General features: G+C 40.0%; 1 protein-coding gene across 4 annotated transcripts in view; it reads left to right on the plus strand.

Annotated features, from left to right (window-relative positions):
* The window catches only part of SPIDR (scaffold protein involved in DNA repair), a 603350-nt gene that overhangs the window by 571839 nt on the left and 6193 nt on the right, over positions 1–25318 (plus strand). The window contains exons 15-20 of one of the 4 annotated variants that reach the window (XM_045081470.1): positions 8344–8530; positions 9216–9371; positions 22364–22375; positions 23699–23792; positions 24772–24886; positions 25192–25245. In XM_045081470.1, coding sequence (XP_044937405.1) covers positions 8344–8530; positions 9216–9371; positions 22364–22375; positions 23699–23792; positions 24772–24886; positions 25192–25245 — 618 coding nt within the window. The remainder of the gene's footprint in view (positions 1–8343; positions 8531–9215; positions 9372–22363; positions 22376–23698; positions 23793–24771; positions 24887–25191; positions 25246–25318) is intronic. The other 3 variants (XM_045081503.1, XM_045081547.1, XM_045081571.1) reach the window with 3 other exon arrangements.

Consider the following 25318-nt stretch of genomic DNA (forward strand, 5'->3'; position numbering starts at 1 on the left):
TTGCTGAATTTGGAAGTTCTTTATATATTTTGTATACAAAGCCTTTGTCAGATATATAATTTGCAAATATTTCTCAGGGTCTATAATTTGTCTTTTTATCCTTCCAACAGTGGTTTTTCCAGAGCCGAGTTTTTCATTTTTATGCAGTCAAATTTATTAACTTTCCCTTACAGATCATGCTTTTGTCATAAAGTCTAAGCCAAGCCAAGCCATTTTGCCTAGTTTTAGGTCCCAAAGTTTATCTTTTATGTTCTTTTCTAGAAGGTTTATAATTTTACATTTGAGTCCATGGTGTATTTTGAGTTGATTTCTTTAATAAAGTATTAGTTTAGGTCAGGGTTCCCTTTTTTTGCCTAAAGATGTCCAGTTGTTCCAGCATTATTTGTTGATAAGCTGTCCTTCCTCTGTTGAATTGCTTTTGCAACTTTGTCGAAATTAATTGGGCATTTTTGTGTGGAACAGATCTATTTTTAATAAAATTTTAGCAATTAGATTGTAGCACTGCTTTGAATTAATTGGTTATTTGTGTATTTTTACGGATGACACCCCAATGGTAAAGATAATTTATAGTTAATTTCAAAGGAAATTAGACCATTTTGGCTCATCAGGAGATTGAAAAAGAGATAGTAAGCCAAATCCAGGGGATTTACAAAAAGTATCTGAAATATTTGAAGACTGTCAGAAAAACTCCCAGCTGCAGATAATCTTGTAGAAATCTTTGCCCTAAGATATCTGCCATTTTTTCAAATTTGATTTTGCTAGTTGTTCCCCAAAATCATTTATAACTCCACAGTCCAACACAGTATCATGTACTATATTTAGTTGTCATGTCTCTTTCTTCTTCAAATGGAATATTTCTGCATCCTTGCATATCTTTATGACCTTGACAGTTTTTAAGAATAGAGATCAGTACTTAATAGAATTTCTCTCCATTTAGATTGACCTGATGTTATCTCATGAATAGATTCAAGGTACGCATCATTTTCAGGAATACCACATAAAAATACTGTCTTCGTATCAGGAGGTACACAGTTGATTTGCCCCAGTGCTATGATATGTTATCAGTTGATTAAGATGGTGTTTTCTAAGATGCTCAACATCACTAATCATTAAGGAAATACAAATCAAAACTATAATGAGATACCTGTCAGAATGGCTAAAATTAACAACATAGGAAACAACGGGTGTTGGCAAGGATGCAGAGAAAGGAGAACCCTCTTGCACTGTTGATGGGAATGCAAACAGGTGCTGCCACTCTGGAAAACAGTACTGGAGTTCCCTCAGAAAGTTGAAAATAGAAGTACTCTATGATTCAACAAATAAACTACTAGGTATTTATCCAAAGGATACAAAAATACAGATTTAAGGGGCATATTCACCCTAATATTTATAGCAGCTATCATAAATAGCCAAATTATGGAAAGGGCCCAAGTGTCCATCAACTGATGAAAAGATAAAGAAGATGTGGTCTACTTATAGACTGGAATATTACTCAGCCATCAAAAAGTATGCTATCTTGCCATTCCAACAATGTATATGGAAGAGCTAGAGGGTATTGTGCTAAGTGGAATAAATCAAGTCAGAGATGAAAAATACCATATGATTTAACTCATGTGGAATTTAAGAAACCAAACAAACAAAAGGGAAAAAAAATAAAGAGAAAAGCAAACTAGAAAACAGACTTTTTTTTTTTAATTAAAGCACGGGGACAGGACCCATGGGCAGGAAGAGCTGCTTAGAAAACAGACTCTTAACTATAAACAAGAACTGAGAGTTACTGGAGAGGAGGTGGGTGGGGATGGGCTAAATGGGTGATGGGTATCAAGGAGGGCACTTATGATGAACACCGGGTGCTGTATGTAAGTGAAGAATCACTAAATTCTCCACCTGAAGCTAGTGTTACACTATATGTTAACTAACTGGAATTTAAATAAAAACTTGAAGGGAAAAAAAGGTGTTTTCTAGATTTCTCCACTCTAAAGTTAACTAATAAGTATCTTATACTTATAAATAAATTAATAACTCTGTAACAAGTATTTTATAGGAAGATACATTGAGTGATCTTGCCTGAATGTCAAGAATGTCAAATCGTACCTTTTACATTGAGTAGTTGGCATTCAGCTATACTTATGAGCTTATTTCCTGATTTATTTATGTATCACCATTTATATCAGTATGGACTAGTGGATTCAGTTTTGTTCAGTGGATTAGAATCTCACCGTTGTTTAGTTTGTTGTTTGGGTTTGCCAGATTCAAGCTGGTTCGTGAGGTCTTTGGTTGTGTTCCTATCATTCTTTAAGTGTGTCCTTACTTTCTGACACAGTGAGATGTTTCAGACTCATCTGTGCTTTCTCTATTCTGGAAACAGCCATCTCTCGAAGGAGGCATGGTTGATTTTAATGGAGAATGACTTTTTTTTTTTTTTAAGATTTTATTTATTTATTTGACAGACAGAGATCACAAGCAGGTAGAGAGGCAGGCAGAGAGAGAGGAGGAAGCAGGCGCCCCTGCTGAGCAGAGAGCCCGATGCGGGGCTCGATCCCAGGACTCTGAGATCATGACCTGAGCCGAAGGCAGCGGCTTAACCCACTGAGCCACCCAGGCGCCCCGAGAATGACTTTTAAAAGCAAAGGTCTGGGTACTAGATGGGCTTACTGCTATTGAGAGGTTATTGTCTCTTGGCCCTCCCAATGGACAGTGCAAAGAAGTATATATGTGTAAACTCATGCACATATGCCCATAAATCCATACCTATTTCTTTCCATCTATTCATCTATATCTGAAATCATGAGTTTATACCCGTATCTCCAATTGTAGATCATTACCACAGAACTGACTTTAGGTTTCTCTATTTCCATATTTATAACTCTCTTATCCAACAGTGAGAAAACCTGGTTCTCATTTTCCTCAATATAATTTAATCTAATTTCCAATCTGTGATCAACCTCCTAACCATGTGAGCTACCTCCTACACCCCAAGCCACAGTTCCTCACCATCCAAGTCACTTTCCTTGCCCAGTCCTGTCAGTCAACCAAATGGAATCCTCAGCCTGATTATGCCATCCACAACAGTAGCACTAACTGAGTTTTGGGCCAGCCAGGTTCTCATGGTCCAACCCTGCTGACCATAAGGGTCTTCCCAGGCAAAGCATAGTTCCCATTTGGATATACTGAATCCTAAACCTTGAGCAAGGGGAAAGGGAAAAATGCCATTATAATTAACTTGAGAAGGCACTACAACTTTTGTAGATATAAGAAAATTATAATAATAAAAAAAAAGACTAAAAGAGAAAGATCATTACTGGAGTTAAGATGGCAGGGTAGTAGGGGAGACACTGAGCTTTCCTTGTCCTTGGAACACAACATCCAACTATTTTGAATAGTTGAATTACTCTGAATATAAATGGACTAAATGCTCCAATCAAAAGACAAAGGATATCAGAATGGGGGTGCCTGGGTGGCTCAGTGGGTTAAGCATCTGCCTTCAGCTCAGGTCATGATCTCTGGGTCTGGGATCAATCCCCATGTCAGGCTTCTTGCTCAGCAGGAAGTCAGCTTCTCTCTCTCTCTCTCCCTATGCTCCTCCCTACACTTGTGGTTTTTTTTTTTTCCTCTCTCTCTCATTAATAAATGAATAAAATCTTTAAAAAGAAAGAAAGAAACTCATTGATAATACTACAATAATAGTAGGGGACTTAACACCCCACTCAGACCTATGGACACATCATCAAAGCAGAAGATCAAAAACAAAACAAGAGATTTAAATGACACACTGGGCCAGTTGGAGTTCACAGATTTACTCGGAGAATTTCATCTTAAAGCAGCAGAATCTTCTCAAGTACTCATGGAACATTCTCCAGAATAGATCACAACCTGGGTCACAAATCAGGTCTCTGCAGGTACAAAAAGATTGAGATCATACCATGCACATTTTCAGACCACAATGCTATAAAACTTGAAGTCAACCACAGGAAAAAATTTGGAAGGCCCACAAATATATGGAGGCTAAAGAACATTCTACTAAAGAATGACTGTGTCAACCAGGAAATTAAAGGAGAACTTAAATATACATGGAAACAAATGAGAATGAAAACACAACACTTCAAAACCTTTGGGATGCAGCAAAGTTGGTCCTAAGAGGGAAGTATATAGCAATACACGCCTTCCTCAGCAAACAAAAATCTCAAATATACAACCTAAACTTACACCTAAAGGAGCTGGGAAAAGTAGAGCAAATAAAAGCTAAATCCAGAATATAGATTAGAGCAGAAATCAATGATATAGAAATTAAAAAAAAAAAAAAGAAAGAAACAGTAGAACAGATCAACAAAAGTAGGAGCTAGTTCCTTGAAAGAATAAGATCAATAAACCCCTAGCCAGACTTACCAAAATGAAAAAAGACCCAAATCAATAAAGCCATGAAAGAGGAGAGATCACAACCAACACCAAAGAAATACAAACAATTATAAGAACATACTATGAGCAACTCTACGCCAATAAATTCAACAATCTGAAAGAAATGGATGCATTCCTAGAGACATATAAACTACCCCAACTGAAATAGAAAGAAATGGAAAACCTGAGCAGACCCGTAACCAGCAAAGAAATGGAATCCGTAATCAAAAATTACCCAACAAACAAGAGTCCAGAGCCAGATGGTTTCCCAGAGGTATTCTACCAAACACTTAAAAAAGAATTAAACCTATTCTTCTGAAACTGTTCCAAAAAATAGAAATGGAAGGGAAGCTTCCAAACTCATTCTATGAGGCCAGCATTACCTTGATCCCAAAACCAAAGACCCCACTAAAAGGAGAATTACAGACCAATATCCCTGATGAACATGGACGCAAAAATTCTCACTAAGATAGTAGCCAATAGGATCCTATAGTACATTAAAAGGATTATTCACCATGGTCAAGTGGGATTTATTCCTGGACTACAGAGGTGGTTCAACATCTTAAAATCAATCAGTGTGATACACCACATTAATAAAAGAAAAGACAAGAACCATATGATTCTCTCAATTGATTAAAAAAAAAATGACAAAGTGCAGCATCCTTTCTTGATTAAAACTTCCCACAGGGTAGGGGTAAAGGGAATATACCTCCATATCATACAAGCCAAATACCAAAAAAAAAAAAAAAAAACAAAACACAGTGAATATCATCCTCAATGGGGAAAAACTGAGAGTTTTTCCCTTAAGGTCAGGAACATGACAGAGATGTTCACTCTCAGTATGGTTGTTCTACATAGTACAGGAAGTCATAGCCTCAGCAATTAGACAACAAAAGGAAAGAAAACACATCCAAAGCAGCAAAGAAGACGTCAAACCAAAGCTGGAGGCATCACAATTCTGGATTTCAAGCTGTATTACAAAGCTGTAATCAAGCTGATATCATCAAGATAATGTGGTACTGGTATAAAAATAGACACATAAATCAATGGAACAGAATAGAGAACCCAGAAATGGAACCTCAACTCTATGGTCAACTAATCTCCAACAAAGCAAGAAAGAATATCCAATGGAAAAAAAGACAGTCCCTTAACAAATGGTATTGGGAAAATTGGACAGTCACATGCAGAAGAATAAAAATGGACAAAAGACCTAAATGTAGGACAGGAATCCATCAAAATCCTTGAGGAGACACAGGCAGCAACCTCTTGACCTCAGCCACAGCAATTCTTGCTAGACATAACTCCAAAGGCTAGGGAAACAAAAGCAAAAATGAACTATTGGGACTTCATCAGGATAAAAAGCTTTTCCATAGCAGGGGAAACAGTTAACAAAACTAAAAGTCAACCTATGAAATGGGAGGAGATATTTGCAAATGTCTTATCAGATAAAGGGCTAGTATCCAAAATCTATAGAGAACTTATCAAACTCCACACCCAAAAAACCCCACATAATCCAGTCAAGAAATGGGCAGAAGATATGAACAGATATCTCTACGAAGAAGACATACAGTGGCCAATAGACACATGAAAAAATGCTTGACATTACTCATCATTAGGGAAATACAAACCAAAACCACAGTGAGATACCACCTCACACCAGTCAGAATGGATAAAATTAACAACTCAGGAAACAATAGATGTTGGCGAGGATGCTGAGAGAGGGGAACCCTCTTACACTATTGGAAATGCAAGCTGGTACAGCCCTCTGGAAAACAGTACATAGGTTCCTTAAAAGTTAAAAACAGAATTATCCTATGACCCAGCAATTACAGTTATCCAGAGGATAAAAGCACGATGATCAGAAGGAGCAATGTTCACAATAGCCAAACTGTAGGAAGAGCAGTGTCCATTGACAGAGGAATTGGATAAAGAAGATGTGGGGTATAATATATGATGGAATATTACATACCCATTAAAAAGAATGAACTCCTTGCTGTGAAGTGTGTAAACCTGGTGATTCACAGACCTGTACCCCTGGGGATAAAAATATATGTTTATAAAAAATTAAAAAAATAGGGGCACCTGGGTGGCTCAGTGGGTTAGGCCTCTGCCTTCGGCCCAGGTCATGATCCCAGAGTCCTGGGATCGAGCCCCGCATCGGGCTCTCTGCTCAGCAAGGAGCCTGCCTCCCCCTCCCTCTCTGCCTGCCTCTCTGCCTACTCTGTCTGTCTGTCTATCAAATAAATTAAAAAAAAAAAAAAAATTAAAAAAATAATAAAAAAATAAAAAAAAAAAAAGAATGAACTCTTGCCATTCACAATGATGTGGATAGAACTAGAGAGTATTATGCTAAGCGAAATAAGTCAGAGTAAGATAAATATCATATGATTTCACTCATATGTGGAATTTAAAAAACAAAACAGATGAACATAAGGGAAGGAAAATAAAGTAAGATCAAACCATCAGAGACTAACGGTAAGAAATAAACTGAGTATTGTTGGTGGATGGGTGGATAGGGTAACTGGGTGATGGGCATTACGGAGGGCACTTGATTTAATGAGCACTGTGTCTTATATGCAACTGATAAAAAACTAAATTGCACCCCTGAAACTAGTAATACAGTATGTTAACATAATTATATTTAAATAAAAAGGAAAAAAAATTTTTAAAAAGTAAATTTGTGGGGCGCCTGGATGGCTCGGTGGGTTAAGCCTCTGCCTTCGGCTCAGGTCATGATCTCAGGGTTCTGGGATCGAGCCCCGCATCGGGCTCTCTGCTCAGCAGGGAGCCTGCTCCCCACCCCCTCTGCCTGCCTCTCTGCCTACTTGTGATCTCTCTATGTCAAATAAATAAATAAAATCTTTTAAAAAAAAAAAAGTAAATTTGTTGGAGATACAACAAATATTTATACCTGCTTTACATCAGAGTGTATAGAAAGTCTGAGACAAGTAACAAGTATTCCTGCCTCAGTCAGTTTGGGCTGCTGTGGCAAAATTCCATGCACTGTGTGGCTTAAACTGCAACAGTTTACTTCTCCCAAGTCTGGAGTACTGAAGTCTGAGGTCAAAGTGCCAACAATGGAGGTGAGGGCTCCCTTGGTTTAAAACAGGATATTTCCTTGTATCCTTACCATGTGGAGAGGAGAATGAGGAAATTATTGTCTTATAAGGACACAAATCCCATCACGAGGGCTCCACCCTTATGACCTTATTACCTGCCTAAGGTCCCACCTACCATTATCACATTGGAGGTTAGGACTTCAGCATATGAATTGGGATTTGGTGGGGGGTGGGTGAGATATAAACATTCAGTTCATATTACTGATCCTTAGGAAACTTAGATCTAATAGGAAAGAAGAACATGTATGGACTAAATATCAAACAATGTGGTAATTAACATTCTAGGTATGGGAAAGAGTGATCTGGAGAAAAGAACAGTCCCCGTGAGTAATTCATGGACAAGTACAGTAGTGCCAGGAAAGGCCAGATTGTATCCTAGTAAAGGAGCTATTATTTATTTTTTTTTAAGGTTTTATTTATTTAATTGCCAGGGAGGTGGCTAGAGAGGGAACACAAGCAGGGGGAGTGGAAAAAGACAAAGCAGGCCTTCTGCTGAGCAGGGAGCCGATGCTGGGCTTGCGGGGATCATTTCCTCAGCTGAAGGCAGACACTTAATGACTGACCCACCCAGGTGCCCCTAAAGGAGCCCTCTAAACAGGTACAGGGTTTAGGCTCTCAGAGCACAGGCATGTCAATGGGGGCTAGTGACCAAGATACGCAGAGTCTATTGTATATTTGAAAATATTTGTTGAAATGATAACTAAAATTGTTAGTAATAATCATCTAACATAATTGCTTTATTAAAGCTTTGGATATAAGAATAGCTAGTAAAGTTAATAGACTTGACTATGTCTTTGAATTGTAGCTAAACAGTTTGCTTCCTCCACAGCAAAGGGAGATTTGGCTGATGGTGACTGATGCCACCCTCCAGATGCAGGATGAGAATAACTCTGGCCTCCCCAAAACCATACCAGTCTGTGTGGCCCCCTCATGTGTGTTGAGCCAGGAAGTTCTGGAAGCACTCACCGAAGCTGTCTCTCATAGCTTTCTCTTCAGGGACACTGTCCGAGCCCAGGGTATGCTTTCTTCTTCATAGTTTGACCCAGTGGTGATTGATAGATGCCATAAAATGGCATCGTAGCTTTGCCTTTCTCTGGAACTGCTGGCTCCTTCATGAAGCTAACCTTGGACATGGTATATGGAGTGAAAGAGGCCTATGGTACCAGCCTTCAGCTTTCACTGGCTCCTGTCATGGGCCACCTGGAGAGAATCAGAACCCCTACAGGGCTGACACTCCCTGTGAAAGATGCCATTGGTGGCTCACGGATTGTCTCTTGGTGGCACACTTACAGGTGAAGTCACTTGAAGCCATTGCCTGGAATATCACTTTTTAAAACAAACAAAAAGCTGGAATATTATAAATATACACAGATCAGTTAGCTCTTTTTTTTCCCCAGGGATCAAAGTAGAATCCTGCCCAAACTATATATTTTTATTTTGTTTTGTTGAAGTATAATTTGTGTACCACAGTATTCACTATCCTAAAATGAGTTTGAATCTAGTTTTGTGTGCTTGGCCTGCTTAGCACACTGGTGGCTTTAGCATTTCCCTTCTGTCCAGTGCATATGTCATTGGATACAATGGATGGGCCCCAAAACTGTGCCCTCTGCCTATGGAGGGTTGGCAAAGGACCCTGTCTTCACTGGCAGGATAACTCACTTTTTTCTTCAGTGCTTCAATAATCTGAAGGGTCTCTGTTGGCAGGTCAGATTGTTTGTGTCGAACGAAGTGTCCTCTTGCTTCAAAAGCCCCGTTTGGGTGTGGACTCCGGAGCTCACTCCTGTGAACTGACTGGCCCTGTGAAGCTCAATGATCTGGTTTCTGTTACTCAGGTCAACTCCATTTGCAGCGTTCAAGGTGGGTAGTCAATCCTGGAGGAAATGGTATTTATATATTTTTAAACATCATACTTCATTTTAATTTCATTTATTCAACAAGATTTTATGTCTGATATGTTCCAACCTTTGGATTGGAACAAAATCAGAGATTCTTGCCTCTTAGACTTCTAATGTGTATAGAAAGACCTCAGCGAGCTGTGCACTCAATCAAGCATCGAACTGCAATGTGCTGAGTGCTCCAGGTGCTGATTGCTGAGACCTCACCCTGTCAGGGAGCTCACTGTAGTCTCCCCAAGGACAGGAGCTTTGTGCTGAGATCTATAGGATAGGAAGTAATCAGTTAGGTAATTGAGCAGGAAGACTATCTGACTGGAAAAGAATAGGACATAAAGGCTGCAGACCTGGCAGAGTTGGGTGGATGGAAGGACTGGAGATTAGACTAAAGGGCCAACCACTGCCCAAGTGGGTGGCCCTGGCAGGAGTGTACTCTGTCATCGACAGAGAGACAGGTATTCCAGGTTTTGTCTCTTCAGAGGCCAGGGCCTTGGGTAGTATTCAGTGGGAAGGCAAGCACCAGTCCCAAGCTGTGAAACAAGGGAGGAGGCAAAGTAAATCTGGAAGTGGGTTTATTTGGGAAAAACTGACCCATTGAGTAGTGAATTCAGTACAGAGGGAGCAAGGCATAGATAGAGGGTGAGAATTCTGAGATTCTGGCTTAGGGAACAAGGCAATGGTAGAGCTGTTTACTGGAGTAGGACATGGTGGAAGAGGCCAGCTTTGAGAGAACAATCTTAGCTCTGTCTTGGAGAGTTTAGGTGTTTTTGGTACATCTGAGATGTTTCAGTAGCTGGTTGGATATATGAGTCTGGTGCTGAACACAGCATTAATACTCTTTTTTAGCTTTCACATGTTTTTAGTGATAAAAGTAGTGCATGTCCAATGGAACTAGTGAAAGATTAACAAAGGGAAAGAAAAACGGGTTTCCTGCCATGCTGCACCCTGTTAACACAGGAACACATGCATTTGCCCCCTTTGGAGGAACCTGTGTGACTTTACAATACTTTGTAAGCCCATTATCCTGTCACGTGCTTTCCTTACTTATCTTAGTACTTTAGGAGGGATGTCCATTAGGTGGATAGATAAAGATGTAGCTCAGGATAGTAATAGTTGCATAATATTCCCTCCTATGAATAAACTGTCTCTCTGCTGATGGATATCGAAGATGTTCCTCTGTTTTTGCAGTTATAAACAAGGCTGAAATAAACATCTTTCAAATCAATCTCTACTGATGTCTATGCAAAAAGATTTCAGGGTCTCAGGGTTCATATATTTTTTTAACCAACTTTTATGAGATATGACTTAAGTACCTACAATTCAGTCATTTAAACTGTTTTAGAATATTCCCAGAGTTGTGCAGCCATCACCCCAATCTAATTTAAAACATTGTCAGGGCACCTGGCTAGCTCAGTCGGTAGAACATATAACTCTTTTTTTTTTTTTTTTTTTTTTTTTTTTTTTTTAATTTTTTATTTTTTATAAACATATATTTTTATCCCCAGGGGTACAGGTCTGTGAATCACCAGGTTTACACACTTCACAGCACTCACCAAATCACATACCCTCCCCAATGTCCATAATCCCACCCCCTTCTCCCAAACCCCCTCCCCCCGGCAACCCTCAGTTTGTTGTGAGATTAAGAGTCACTTATGGTTTGTCTCCCTCCCAATCCCATCTTGTTTCATTTATTCTTCTACCCACTTAAGCCTCCATGTTGCATCACCACTTCCTCATATCAGGGAGATCATATGATAGTTGTCTTTCTCTGCTTGACTTATTTCGCTAAGCATGATACGCTCTAGTTCCATCCATGTTGTCGCAAATGGCAAGATTTCATTTCTTTTGATGGCTGCATAGTATTCCATTTGTGTATATATACCACATCTTCTTGATCCATTCATCTGTTGATGGACATCTAGGTTCTTTCCATAGTTTGGCTATTGTGGACATTGCTGCTATAAACATTCGGGTGCACGTGGCCCTTTGGATCACTACGTTTGTATCTTTAGGGTAAATACCCAGTAGTGCAATTGCTGGGTCATAGGGCAGTTCTATTTTCAACATTTTGAGGAACCTCCATGCTGTTTTCCAGAGTGGCTGCACCAGCTTGCATTCCCACCAACAGTGTAGGAGGGTTCCCCTTTCTCCGCATCCTCGCCAGCATCTGTCATTTCCTGACTTGTTGATTTTAGCCATTCTGATTGGTGTGAGGTGATATCTCATTGCCAGAGGGCTTCCCGGGGGAATTCTACCAAACATTTAAAGAAGAACTAATTCCTATTCTCCTGAAACTGTTCCAAAAAATAGAAATGGAAGGAAAACTTCCAAACTCATTTTATGAGGCCAGCATCACCTTGATCCCAAAACCAGACAAGGATCCCATCAAAAAGAGAGCTATAGACCAATAACCTTGATGAACACAGATGCGAAAATTCTCACCAAAATACTAGCCAATAGGATTCAACAGTACATTAAAAGGATTATTCACCACGACTAAGTGGCATTTATTCCAGGGCTGCAAGGTTGGTTCAACATCCGCAAATTAATCAATGTGATGCAACAAATCAATAAAAAAAAGAACAAGAACCATATGATACTCTCAGTAGATGCTGAAAAAGCATTTGACAAAGTACAGCATCCCTTCCTGATCAAAACTCTTCAAAGTGTAGGGATAGAGGGCACATACCTCAATATCATCAAAGCCATCTATGAAAAACCCACCGCAAATATCATTCTCAATGGAGAAAAACTGAAAGCTTTTCCGCTAAGGTCAGGAACACTGCAGGGATGTCCATTATCACCACTGCTATTCAACATAGTACTAGCGGTCCTAGCCTCAGCAATCAGACAATAAAAGGAAATTAAAGGCATCCAAATCGGCAAAGAAGAAGTCAAATTATCACTCTTCGCAGATGATATGATACTATATGTGGAAAACCCAAAAGACTCCACTCCAAAACTGCTAGAACTTGTACAGGAATTCAGTAAAGTGTCAGGATATAAAATCAATGCACAGCAATCAGTTGCATTTCTCTACACCAACAACAAGACAGAAGAAAGAGAAAGTAAGGAGTCAATCCCATTTACAATTGCACCCAAAACCATAAGATACCTAGGAATAAACCTAACCAAAGAGACACAGAATCTATACTCAGAAAACTATAAAGTACTCATGAAAGAAATTGAGGAAGACACAAAGAAATGGAAGAATGTTCCATGCTCCTGGATTGGAAGAATAAATATTGTGAAAATGTCTATGCTACCTAAAGCAATCTACACATTTAATGCAATTCCTATCAAAGTACCATCCATCTTTTTCAAAGAAATGGAACAAATAATTCTAAAATTTATATGGAACCAGAAAAGACCTCGAATAGCCAAAGGAATATTGAAAAAGAAAGCCAAAGTTGGTGGCATCACAATTCCAGACGTCAAGCTCTATTACAAAGCTGTCATCATCAAGACAGCATGGTACTGGCACAAAAACAGACACATAGATCAATGGAACAGAATAGAGAGCCCAGAAATAGACCCTCAACTCTATGGTCAACTAAGCTTTGACAAAGCAGGAAAGAATGACCAATGGAAAAAAGACAGCCTCTTCAATAAATGGTGCTGGGAAAATTGGACAGCCACATGCAGAAAAATGAAATTGGACCATTTCCTTACACCACACACGAAAATAGACTCAAAATTGATGAAGGACCTCAATGTGAGAAAGGAATCCATCAAAATCCTTGAGGAGAACACAGGCAGCAACCTCTTCGACCTCAGCCGCAGCAACATCTTCCTAGGAACAATGCCAAAGGCAAGGGAAGCAAGGGCAAAAATGAACTATTGGGATTTCATCAAGATCAAAAGCTTTTGCACAGCAAAGGAAACAGTTAACAAAATCAAAAGACAACTAACAGAATGGGAGAAGATATTTGCAAACGACATATCAGATAAAGGACTAGTGTCCAGGGGCGCCTGGGTGGCTCAGTGGGTTAAGCCACTGCCTTCGGCTCAGGCCATGATCTCAGGGTCCTGGGATGGAGTCCCGCATCAGGCTCTCTGCTCAGCAGGAAGCCTGCTTCCTCCTCCTCTCTCTCTCTGCCTGTCTCTCTGCCTACTTGTGATCTCTCTCTTTCAAATAAATAAATAAAATCTTAAAAAAAAAAAAAAGGACTAGTGTCTAGAATCTATAAAGAACTTAGCAAACACAACACCCAAAGAACAAATAATCCAATCCAGAAATGGGCAGAGGACATGAACAGACATTTCTGCAAAGAAGACATCCAGATGGCCAACAGACACATGTTAAAGTGCTCCATATCACTCGGCATCAGGGAAATACAAATCAAAACCACAATGAGATATCACCTCACACCAGTCAGAATGGCTAAAATCAACAAGTCAGGAAATGACAGATGCTGGCGAGGATGCGGAGAAAGGGGAACCCTCCTACACTGTTGGTGGGAATGCAAGCTGGTGCAGCCACTCTGGAAAACAGCATGGAGGTTCCTCAAAATGTTGAAAATAGAACTGCCCTATGACCCAGCAATTGCACTATTGGGTATTTACCCTAAAGAAACTCTTTTTTTTTTTTTAAGATTTTAATTATTTATTTGACAGACAGAGATCACAAGTAGGCAGAGAGGCAGGCAGAGAGGAGGAAGCAGGCTCCCTGCCAAGCAGAGAGCCCAATGCGGGGCTCGATCCCAGGACCCTGGGATCATGACCTGAGCAGAAGGCAGAGGCTTTAACCCACTGAGCCACCCAGGCGCCCCTAGAACATATAACTCTTGATCTCACGTTGTGAGTTTGACAGCACATTGGGTATAGAGATCATTAAAAAAAAAAAAAAAGAAAAGAAAGGAAGGAAGGGAGGGGAGAGGGGTGGGAGTTGGGTAAGTCTCGTGGTGGGTATTAAGGCGGGCACATATTACATGGAGCACTGGGTATGGTGCATAAACAATGAGTCTTGGAACACTGAAAAACTAAAATTAATTTTTTTAAAAAAGTATTTAAAAAGAAACATTGTCATCATCCCAAAAATAAGCCTCGCGCCCATTGTCAATCACTCCCCATTATGCTCTCCCACCCCAGCCTTACCCTGGTCTGAGGAAAGCACTAACCTACTTTCTGTCTTTATAATAGAATTTGCTTGTTCTGGATATTTCACATATATGGAACCACACATTATATAGTCCTTCAGGATTGACTTCTTTCACTTGGCATAATGTTTTCAAAGTTATCCATGATGTACCAGATATCAGCACTTCATTTCTTTTTATGGTTGAATATTTCATTGTATGGATATACCACATCTTGCTTTATCCGTTCATCAGTTAATGGACATTGGGTTGTTTCCACTTTTTGGCTATTGTAAATGGTGCTGCTATGGATATTTATGAACAAGTTTTTGTTTGAACAACCTTTTTCAAATTTTGCATATGTATCTAGGAGTAGAATTGCTGGATCATATGGGAAACCCTGTGCTTAGCCTTTTTGAAGAAATGTGTAAGTGTTTTCCGAAGTGGCCACACTATTGGTATATCCTTAATATTAAAAGATATTAAGTTAATTTCCAAAAAGCATACAAAAATTCACATTTTCAAAAGTAATTTCTAAGAGGCCTACTTCCCCAGGCTTGCCCACTACTAGATTCCTGAATCTTTTTATAATTTTTATGAACAGCAAAACTCTGATCCCATTGTTGTTGGCTTAATTCACATTCCCCTGCCTGCTTGTGAGATTGGACACTCATTCATTGTGTTGAGGCAATTTGGATTTTCTTTTCTGTGCATCTTCTTTTAGTGTTAGTACCAAAACATGACTAAGACTGTGATTTGAAGAAAGGCTATTTCTTCATTTCTTCATTTCTTCTTCATTCTTCACTTCTTCATTTCTTGAGAAATCTCAAATGTGATTTCTCAAATATGATTTGAGAAATGAGAGCAGTATAGCCTTGTGGTTCTGAAGAAAGCAGACTCTAACAAGCCACCTGTCATTTGGGTCTTCCATTTTCTCATCTGTAACACAGGTCTAATAGAATCCACCCTAAAGCATTGTTGAGAATCAAATAAGATAATGCACATGAGGCTTTGGGGCTTTGGAGCACTCACAGACTAATGGAGAAGGATGATATCTCAGTGCTTCTTCCACTGCTACAGACCAGGAAGGCTGGCTGAGGGCAAGAGCCAGTGAGGCAGCTTGGGATAGTTAGGATTTGTCAGAGTGGTGACAGTCTTCCAGACAAATGAAGGCCATATGTAAAACCTACAGAGGAGGCCGGGAGGTCTTGTTCTACATACTATTCCCAGCCATGCTAAGGAGGTTGTATGATCAATTTGTTGTATTAAGTGAAGCAATTCTGTCAACACCATAGATAGACTGTGGCACAAAGCCAGATTAGTTGCTTATAGGCTATTTGGAAGCGTGGAGGGAAAGAAGGGCTGAGAGTCTGCAGAGGCTAAGTGGACTATGGGGGTTTCCAAGAGTTGGCTTTGCGGGGCCTCTGGACATAGGCTGTGAGGACAGTGCACTGTGCCAATGCATGGCCTGCAGCAGATGCACTGTGCACCTGTCCTGGTCACTCCGCCCACCTCCTGCTACTGCTTGCACGTCTCCACATAAAATATTAAAATATTTTGAACTAAATTGTGCCTCCCTTCTACCTTCATTCTCTTCACTGGCTGCCACCTGTTCTCATCCCGCCCTCACCTCTCTCAGAGCCCAGGATTGGTCAGGTGCTGAGAGAGAAGGGTGTGAGAATAGCCTCCCAGCAGTATTCGCTGCCCCACATTTGAGAGGGACTGCCACTCACCCACACTGGTTAAGCTGCATGGGACCCTGGGGCAACTGGGTGGCTCAGCTGGTTGATCATCTGACTCTTGGTTTTGGCTCAGGTTGTGATCTCATGGGTCATAGGATGGAGCCCTGCTTCAGGCTCAGTGCTGAGCATGGAGTCTGCTTAAGATACACTCCCTCTGCTCTCTCTTCTCTCAAATAAACAAATCTTATAAAAAAAAAAAAAAAGCTGTATGGGACTCTATTATTATAAGACCATAAGAATAACCACCACCTATAGCACCATGTTATGAGAAAATATGTACCTGAAGATCTGGCTTCTAAGGGAAGGTTTGAAACCTAACACATTATCCATAGCCAGTGAATGCCACAGAGATGCAAAAAGAGGAAAACATGTAGATTCTTGTGGGGAAAGAGAAGACCTGGTTTTTCTAGTTTCTGAAGAACTTCATATTTTAAAAAAATAATAATGTATAGGTGGGATTAACAACATATAAAATTATAACCATTTTATAGATTGTTAAATTATCTTTTTCTTTTTTACCTAAGATGAATACTGAGATTATTGATCTTAGATATCTTCTAGTGTATGCATACAGTGCTTTTTTTTTTTTTAAAGATTTTATTTATTTATTTGACAGACAGAGATCACAAGTAGACAGAGAGAGAGGAAGGGAAGCAGGCTCCCCACTGAGCAGAGAGCCCGATGTGGAGCTTGATCCCAGGACCCTGGGATCATGACCCAAGCCGAAGGCAGAGGCATTAACCCACTGAGCCACCCAGGAGCCCCGCATACAGTGCTTTAAATTCCTCTCTAAGCACTGCTTTAGCAGTTTGGATGTTTTTATTTTCATTTATTTCAAAATATTTTAAAATTTGTCTTGAGATTTATTCTTTGACCCTTGTGTTACTTAGAAGTATATTAATCTCCAATTATTTGGGAGTTTTTCAGCTATCTTTCTATTATTGACTTCTGTTTAATTTCATTATGGTCTAAGAGCATACTTAGTATGATTTCTATAAATTTAAATGTGTTTTATGCCCCCACTTTGTGTTCTGTCTTGATGGATGTTCCACATGAGCTTAAGAAAAATGTTTATTCTGCTGTCATTGGATGGCATATTCTATAAATGTCAGTTAGAGTCAACTGATTGATGGTGCTGTTCCGTTCAACTATGATTTTCTGCCTTTAAATCTGTCAGTCATTTATAGAAGGGTGTTGATGTCTCAAAGAATAATAAATAAAATATAATGGTAGGTTTATTTATCTCTCCTTGAAGTTCTATCATTTTGCTTCACATATTTTCTTTTTTTTTTTTAAGATTTTATTTATTTATTCGACAGAGAGAGAACACAAGTAGGCAGAGAGGCAGGCAGAGAGAGAGAGGAGGAAGCAAGCTCCCTGCTGAGCAGAGAGCCTGATGCGGAACTCGATCCCAGGACCCTGAGATCATGACCTGAGCCAAAGGCAGCGGCTTAACCCACTGAGCCACCCAGGCGCCCTGCTTCACATATTTTCACAGTCTGTTGTTACATGCACATACACATTAAGGATTGTTGTATCTTCTTGGTATATTGACTCCCTTATCATTATTTAATGCCCTTCTTTATCTCGGATAATTTTCTTTAATCTAAAGTCTGCTCTGCTTGAAATTAACATAATTTTTAATCTCTTATTGGTATTAGCAGATTATATCTTTTTCTATAACTTTACTCTTAATCTTTATATGTCTTTAGAGTTGAAATGGGTTTCTTGTAGACAACATAGAGTTAGCTCTTGTTTTTCTGCCCACTCTGATAGTCTCTTTTGTGTTTTTGAACCATTCACATTTAAAATCAGTACTCATACATAATTGGATTAGTATTTATAATTATTTTCTATTCATTGCTCATTTTTATTGTTTTTTTTTTAAGATTTTATTTATTTAACAGATAGAGATCACAAGTAGGCAGAGAGGCAGGCAGAGAGAGAGGAGGAAGCAGGCTCCCTGCTGAGCAGAGAGCCGGATGCGGGACTGGATCCCAGCACCCTGGGATCACACCTGAGCCTAAGGCAGAGGCTTTAACCCACTGAGCCACCCAGGCGCCCCTGCTCATTTATCTGCCCTCTTTCTGCCTTTTCTCATTTCAGTTGAGCCTTTTATGATTCTATTTTCTCCTCTCTCCCAGCATATTAATACTTTTTTTTTTTTAAACATTCTTTAGTGGTTGCCCTAGATACACTTAAAATGAATCAAGTCCACTTTCAAATAACACTATCCTGCTTCAGGGGTAGTACAGGTATCATGTAAGGATATTCTCAGTTCCTCCCTCCCATTCCTTAGAACATTGCTGATATTCACTTCACTTCTCCGTAAGGTATAGTCACTGAATACATTGTTGTTATTATTATTTAAACAAACTATTATATTTTAGATTAATTTAGAGTAACAGATGTAAAGGATTTTCTTTCACCTTCATGTATTCCTTTTCTAATCCTCTTCCATTAGTTTATGTAGGTCCAGTTTCTGTCCTGTATTATTTTTTTTTCACACATTACCATTTCAGTCTGGAGTTCCCTGTGAGTCTCTCTCTGAAGCTGTACTGCAGGCCTCTGGGTGGGTCAGGTGGATGTGTAAACACTGCTATCACAGTACTGCCAGATCTTCTGATAAGAACCAGTTAACTAAAGATTAAGAGAAAACAAAACCCCAGCTGCAAAATAGCAAAGATTGGCCCAGCCTCCCATGCAGGAACACCCCAGTCAGTGCAGAGGCTGGAGCGCTGACCAGATCACACTGACAGAGAGGCACAGAGGCTTCCTGCCCTGCTCTCCAGCCAGCTGTGGGCTCACCCAGATTCAACTCCCATCAAAGCCATGCAAGGCTAGAATCCTCACTACTTTGTGAAGTAACAATAGTAGACACCCCCTTTGCAGCAACTCAGCCTTGCCCTACTCTGCCCATCCCTGTTCCAGAAAGTCCAGTGATGGCTTGTCCAGAGGTAGCCGCAAGCAGGATCTTTCATCATCTGTAAGAAGTCGACTCTGGAAGTTAGATAGCTCTCTTGCAGCAGCTAAATCAGCTGGACATCGGGGTCTCCAACAGGGTTTTGAACCTTGCAGATCATTGAGCGTTTTCTCTAAGCAGGGCTTGAACAGACTCATAGTACAGCCCTGTGAGCCAGTCACCCAGTGAGAAATAACATTTGTCCATCTGCATGAGTGCTTTTAGGAAATGGAGCCTCTGTGAGGGAATGGTGCTCAGTGTTTCCCTTGGGTTCCCAGGCCTTCTCATTACATTTCCCGAACATAAGCATCCAGACTATGCAAGGACTTCTTCCTAGTTTATTTGTTTAGGATGACAAAATTTTGCAGCATTGATTTTTATCTATTTGCATTGCTCACCACTTTATATACCCTTGCTAGTGGGCAGTGGTCTTGTTCACCACTGTGGGCATGAACTCAGCAAGCACACGTTTGTAATCTGTCTCCCTGGGGAGGCATGGCCAAGTCCTGTCTTCAAACCAGGCTTTGGCCTCTAACTAGCAGGAAACACTTCTGACCCCCAACTTCAGAAAAAAAGGTTGGAGAGGAGGGTGTGGTGGAGAGTTAAAAGTCACTGAAGAAAATAACAGAGCACGTAGCTGCTATGTGCCCTACTAGAAAGGAGCCACTGCACTTCCCAGGAAGAAGCCTTTGAAGGAACCTTTTTAAAAAGATGTTTTAATAAATATGTGATATACCTTTCCCAAGCCTAATTACAAGAGATTTCTATAAATAAGATAAGGAAAGTAAAAGCTTTTAATAGCAGATTGCAGCCAAATGATGAGTATGGTGTTAAAACCTTCAAACTTTAATAATTTTTTTTTTACTTCTGATGTTCATGTAAATGAATAGTACACTTCCAGTCATCCCTTGGAATTTATTTAGAGTTACCAGAAGGCACTTCCAGTGGTGTGTAGACTCCAAATAAAATAAATTTCTTCAGTGTGTCTTGTTCCCTGCTGGAAGGAAATTGCTTAATCCCATCTAAATGTAAATGCAGTTAACACTCAAAGATATCCTAGGATAAAAAAGAAGTTAAGTTGGTAGCAGTCTTCTTTTTACTAGTTCATGTAGCAGACGCTAAGTAGTGCTGGGCACAGACACCCATGGAATAGAAGCGACTCATCTTGCTTGGCCCTACATAATGCCTCTGCCCGTTGTGAATTGGTCAACACTCCTTTCCGGCTGTATTATAAGCCATTATTGACTTTACTTTTCATCCCTTTGACTCAATCTTGATTAGATTTGCAAGGATAATGAAATTAGCTGGGACAGTCTTTTCAAAATCAAGATCTATTATTTTCATTTTTAAATAGTCTTTCAAGTGGGTATTGCATGAATGCATTTTAGTAAATCAAGTCTACTTAGTTGTAACAATTGTTTTATCCTCTACAGATAAATTTTCTTCTAATGCTTGTTCTAGTGGTGAATGAAATTCTTTGCTTCAGGAGTGGGAGGGATGAGTCTTCTATTTTTCTGGAAACTTAGGTCACATCTTAACTCCTTTTCAGTTGTCTTATTTCACCACTTTTCAACAGGAATGGTCTGGGATTTGCCAGCGTATCTAGATATCTACAATGCTTCACATTTCAAGAAAGTAGACCATCTCAATTTCCTGTTTAAAATTCCTCACTGGCTTCTAAGTCTAAAATCCCCAGTTAAGACCCTGGTGACTTGGGTCTCCCAACCTCACAGCCATGTCACCTGCCTTTCCATCATGCCCCTTTGGCCTCCAGCCCTGCTTCAGGATACAGGGTCAGCCTGTGCCCTCCACCTCACCTGCAGCCCCACCTCATGTATCTTCTTTTGGGAAGCCTTCCCTTACCTTGTAGAGGGCCTCTCTTCTCTATCTCCAGGAGCCTTTTCCATTTCTCAATGTAGCATTTATTTCATGGTATTTTTTAACAGACTATTTTTAGAGAAGTTTTGAGTTTATAGCAAAGGTACAGAGTTTCCCCATACCCTACACATGTACTGAGTTTCCCACTATCAATATCCCCCACCAGGGTGGTACATTTGTTACAGTTGATTATATATATATATACACGTGTGTGTGTGTGTGTGTGTGTGTGTGTGTGTGTGTAGTAGTATGTGTGTGTATATATATATATATATATATATATGTATATATACATATATATGTATATGTGTAGAGAGATATATATGTATCTCCTACATTGTCACATCATAATCACCCAAAGTCCAGAGTTTACATTGGGGTTCACTCTTGGTGTTTTACATTTTATGGGTTTAGACATGTGTGACATGTATCCATTACTATGGTATCATACAGAATGGTTTCACTAACCTAAAAGTCCTCTGCTCTACCTATTCATCCCTACCTCCCCCTTAATACCTGGCAACCACTGATCTTTTAACTATCTGTTTAGTTTTGAGGTTTTTTCTGTCTGTGTAGTTTTGTTTTTTTCAGAATGTTGTAAAGTTTGAATCATGCAGTATATAGCTTTTTCAAACTGGCTTCTTTGACTAAGCAATGAGCATTAAGCAATGAGCATCATTATGTCTTTTAATAGTTTGATAGCTCATTTCTTTTTAGTGCTGAGTAATATTCCATTGTCTGGAGGTACCACAGCTTATTTATCCATTCACCCACTAAAGGACAGCTTGGTTGCTTCCAAGTTATGGAATTAAGAATAAAGCTGCTATAAACATCTTTATTCCAGTGTTTGTTTGGACATAAGTTTTCAGCTCCTTTGGGTAAATACCACCAAATACAATTGCTGGATCATATGGTATGACTATGTTTAGTTTTATAAGAAACTGACAAAATAACTACACCATTTTGCATTACCACCAACTAGGAATGAATGTTCCTGTTGCTCCACATTCTTACCATAATTTGGTGTTGTCAGTGTTCTGGATTTTGGCCATTCTAATAGGTATGGAGTGTTTGGGTGTTTTTTGTTTTGTTTGTTTTTGTTTTTTTTACTAATTAGGTATAGTTGACTTCTAGTGTTACATGAGTTTCAATTATTTTTATTTTTAATTTTCTGAGGAACCTCAATATTCTTATCCAGAGTGGATGCCCCAGTTTGTCTGCCTACCAGCAGTGCACTAGGGTTCCTTTTTTCCACATCCTTACTAACACTTGTTATTTCTTGTCTTTATTATTTTAGCCATGCTAACAGGTGAGGTGATATCTCACTGTGAATGTGATTTGTATTTTCTTGATGATGAGTATTGTTGAGCATCTTTTCATATGTCTTTTGGCTATCCAAATGCTTTCTTTGGAAAAATGTCTATTCAGTTCCTCTGCCCATTTTTAATTGCAGTGTGTGTGTGTGTGTGTGTGTGTGTGTGTGTTCTCCGTGTTTTAATTTGCATTTCCCTTATCACATGATGTTTGACATCTTTCATATGCTTATTTGCCATCTGTAAATATCTGTGAAGGTCTTAGGCCCATCTTTTAATTGGGTTGTTTGTATTGTTGAGTTTTAAGAGTTCGTTGTATATTTTGGATAACAGTCCCTTATCAGATGTGTTTTCTGTGAATATTTTCTCCCATATTCGTGATGTTTTTCTCATTATTTGGTCATCTCAACCAGACAATGGCGTTGACAAGAGTAGGGACTGTAGCATTCATTGTTACATATTTTGTGCTAAATATATATCCCACACTAAGTAGCATTGTATGCATATTTGTTTGTTAAATAAATAAATCACAAATATTGGATTAAAAAAGAAGGAAACCAGAGAAATCACATATGAGGAGATATGAACAAAGCAATAAGAATATTTCTCTTTCCTTATCAAAGAAGTAGAAACTATGATAAGGAATTCCATTATACCTATTAAGGAGGCAAATAGCAAGGTGATGCTAGCATGCAGCTCAGAGAAGCTAGCACTCTGTAAATGAATGGTGAAAGTGTGAATCAGGAAATCCTTGTGGGAAACACCTCCTAAAAAGGGTGTTTCTATCTCCAATATTCATATTCTTGACAGAGTGGTTCTGCTGCCAGAAATCTATCTTAAGGAAGGGACCTTAGTACAGGAAAGGCCTTCTGTGGAAAGTTGTCCACTGCCTCAGACCTGTATGTACAATATGGAAGGAACCCTGACACATCACCTAAATGGAATATCGATAAGACAGTCCTTATGACAGCTCTACAGCAACCTACAAAGTATAATGAGACAGTGCCCTGATGGTTTGCTTATAATGATTTCAGTATGTATGCATCTGGAAAAAAAGACTAAAAAAGATGAGGCAGAGTAGAAATACTTGTTTGGGTAGTAATGTGGACAAGTTTTAAAACTTACTTTTTACTGTTGTAGTTTTGTTTGTGCAGTACATGAAAATTATAAAAAGCTTGGGACCATTTATATAAACTCATAATTGAGAAAAAAGGGTCTAAGGAATCTCATGTTACCATCTGTGTCTTGAGGGACAAAGAGAATTTGGGAGGGAAGACACAGCCACTGGAACTCCAGCTTTTGCTTTCTCTTGGGCCTAGGCACTGTAATTGGTGTGGATGAGAGCACTGCTTTCTCCTGGCCCACTTGTGACATGTGTGGCAACGAGAGATTGGAACAGAGCCCAGGAGACAGGTAAGGGTGCGGGAGCTGGCCTGAAAGACCCCAGGGCAGCTGCAGCCAGTCCTAGGGGCTCCACTGCCACCCTGCTTCAGGCCACCTTCCCCTACTAAGGGAAATCAAGTTCCTGCACTGCAGCTCTGAGGCCATAGCATTAGGTGTGTTTACTTCTTTATAACAGAGGTTTTTGCTGGTCCTTTCAGTTCCTCCTATCTTAAAGGAAAGTAGAGCCAGGTTTGGTACTCAGCTCTTTTATTATCAGGAGAAAAAATAAAAACACAGGGCAAACCTGAAAAAATGAGACAAACTTGGTAACTATACAGCTTCTCTTTTGTAGGGGTGCAGACTTTTCTAGGGACCAGTGAACAGCTACATAAACAGATATTCCTTCCCCAACCAGAGTTACTGCATAGCCTCCCAAGGTGACTTTGTTACCTGTCAGACAGGGGCATGCTCATTACTTTCCTACTTATTAACTAAGGGGCAAGTATTTTCTTGATGCCTCATGGGTTGGTGGTCTTATGTATACACAAGTCATCACTGGATTCTTTTAGAGACAAGGAGAGTGTGTACTACAGCTTTACTTGGTAGCAAGAAGGAGGATAACTACTGGTGATTAGAAGTAGGTTTTCCTGTTCAGGCAGGTGGGAAGCCCTGACTTCCGCTTGCTGAGCAGAGGGCCTCCACTTCACTTCATGGGATGTTTACTGTCATCCTCTATGCCTAGTTTGAATGAGGCTTCCTGCCTGAGTGTCCTTTCCATCCCCTGGGCCATCAGTTGCCCATGCAGCCATCAGCCAGAAGCTGACACTGATCCCTCAGAACAGGCTGAGTTTCTTCTGGCCTATTTCAGGAACTTGGTTTCTGAGAGTAAATCCCCCTTTTCTATATTAGCAAACACTCGTGTTTAGAAAAAAAATGTCTGTCTACTGCTAGATTCTTCTGATTTGTGCCTTTTCAAGTCTTATCTTCCCTGTTTGTTTCCAAACAACAGAGACACCTTTTCCTGTGGGGACTGCTCCCGGGTGGTCACCTCCCCTCTTCTCAGAAGGCACCTGCAGGTGTTCCTGGACTGTCCCTCTCGACCCCAGTGCACAGTGAAGGTCAAGGTAGGAGCGGTGTAAGAGGTCATGTGCTTCCTACTCCACCTCATGGAGCCGCTCTGCTGCATTAGCCAAGAGGGCAGCATCTATTGTTTCTTCCCTGGGGAGGGGATGGAAAGGACAGCCCCTCAGGAAAGCAGTCTTTCCACATCCATAACTTACAGTCAGGTTTAACATAAGGCTCTGAGGTGGAAGCTGCTAAAGAGATGGAGGTTGAACATTAACACCTAATTGAACATGATTAGATTGAACATGAGCACCTGCCTCAGCCCTGGGAGTTAATTAATCAGCCCGCCCCACTTTTATTGCAGCTGTCCCAGACCAGTATTTCTTCACTCCTGAGATTTGCCGTCTGTGAGGATGGGGTAAGTCCAGGGACATGCAGCCCAGGTGTGCAACCCTGTGTTCTTAAGCCCTGAGTCAGTGGATCTCCTCTCC

This window comes from Mustela putorius, unplaced genomic scaffold (assembly GCF_011764305.1).
Source record: "Mustela putorius furo isolate JIRA1106 unplaced genomic scaffold, ASM1176430v1.1 tig00000056_pilon_pilon_pilon, whole genome shotgun sequence".
Classification (NCBI taxonomy): Eukaryota; Metazoa; Chordata; class Mammalia; order Carnivora; family Mustelidae; genus Mustela; species Mustela putorius.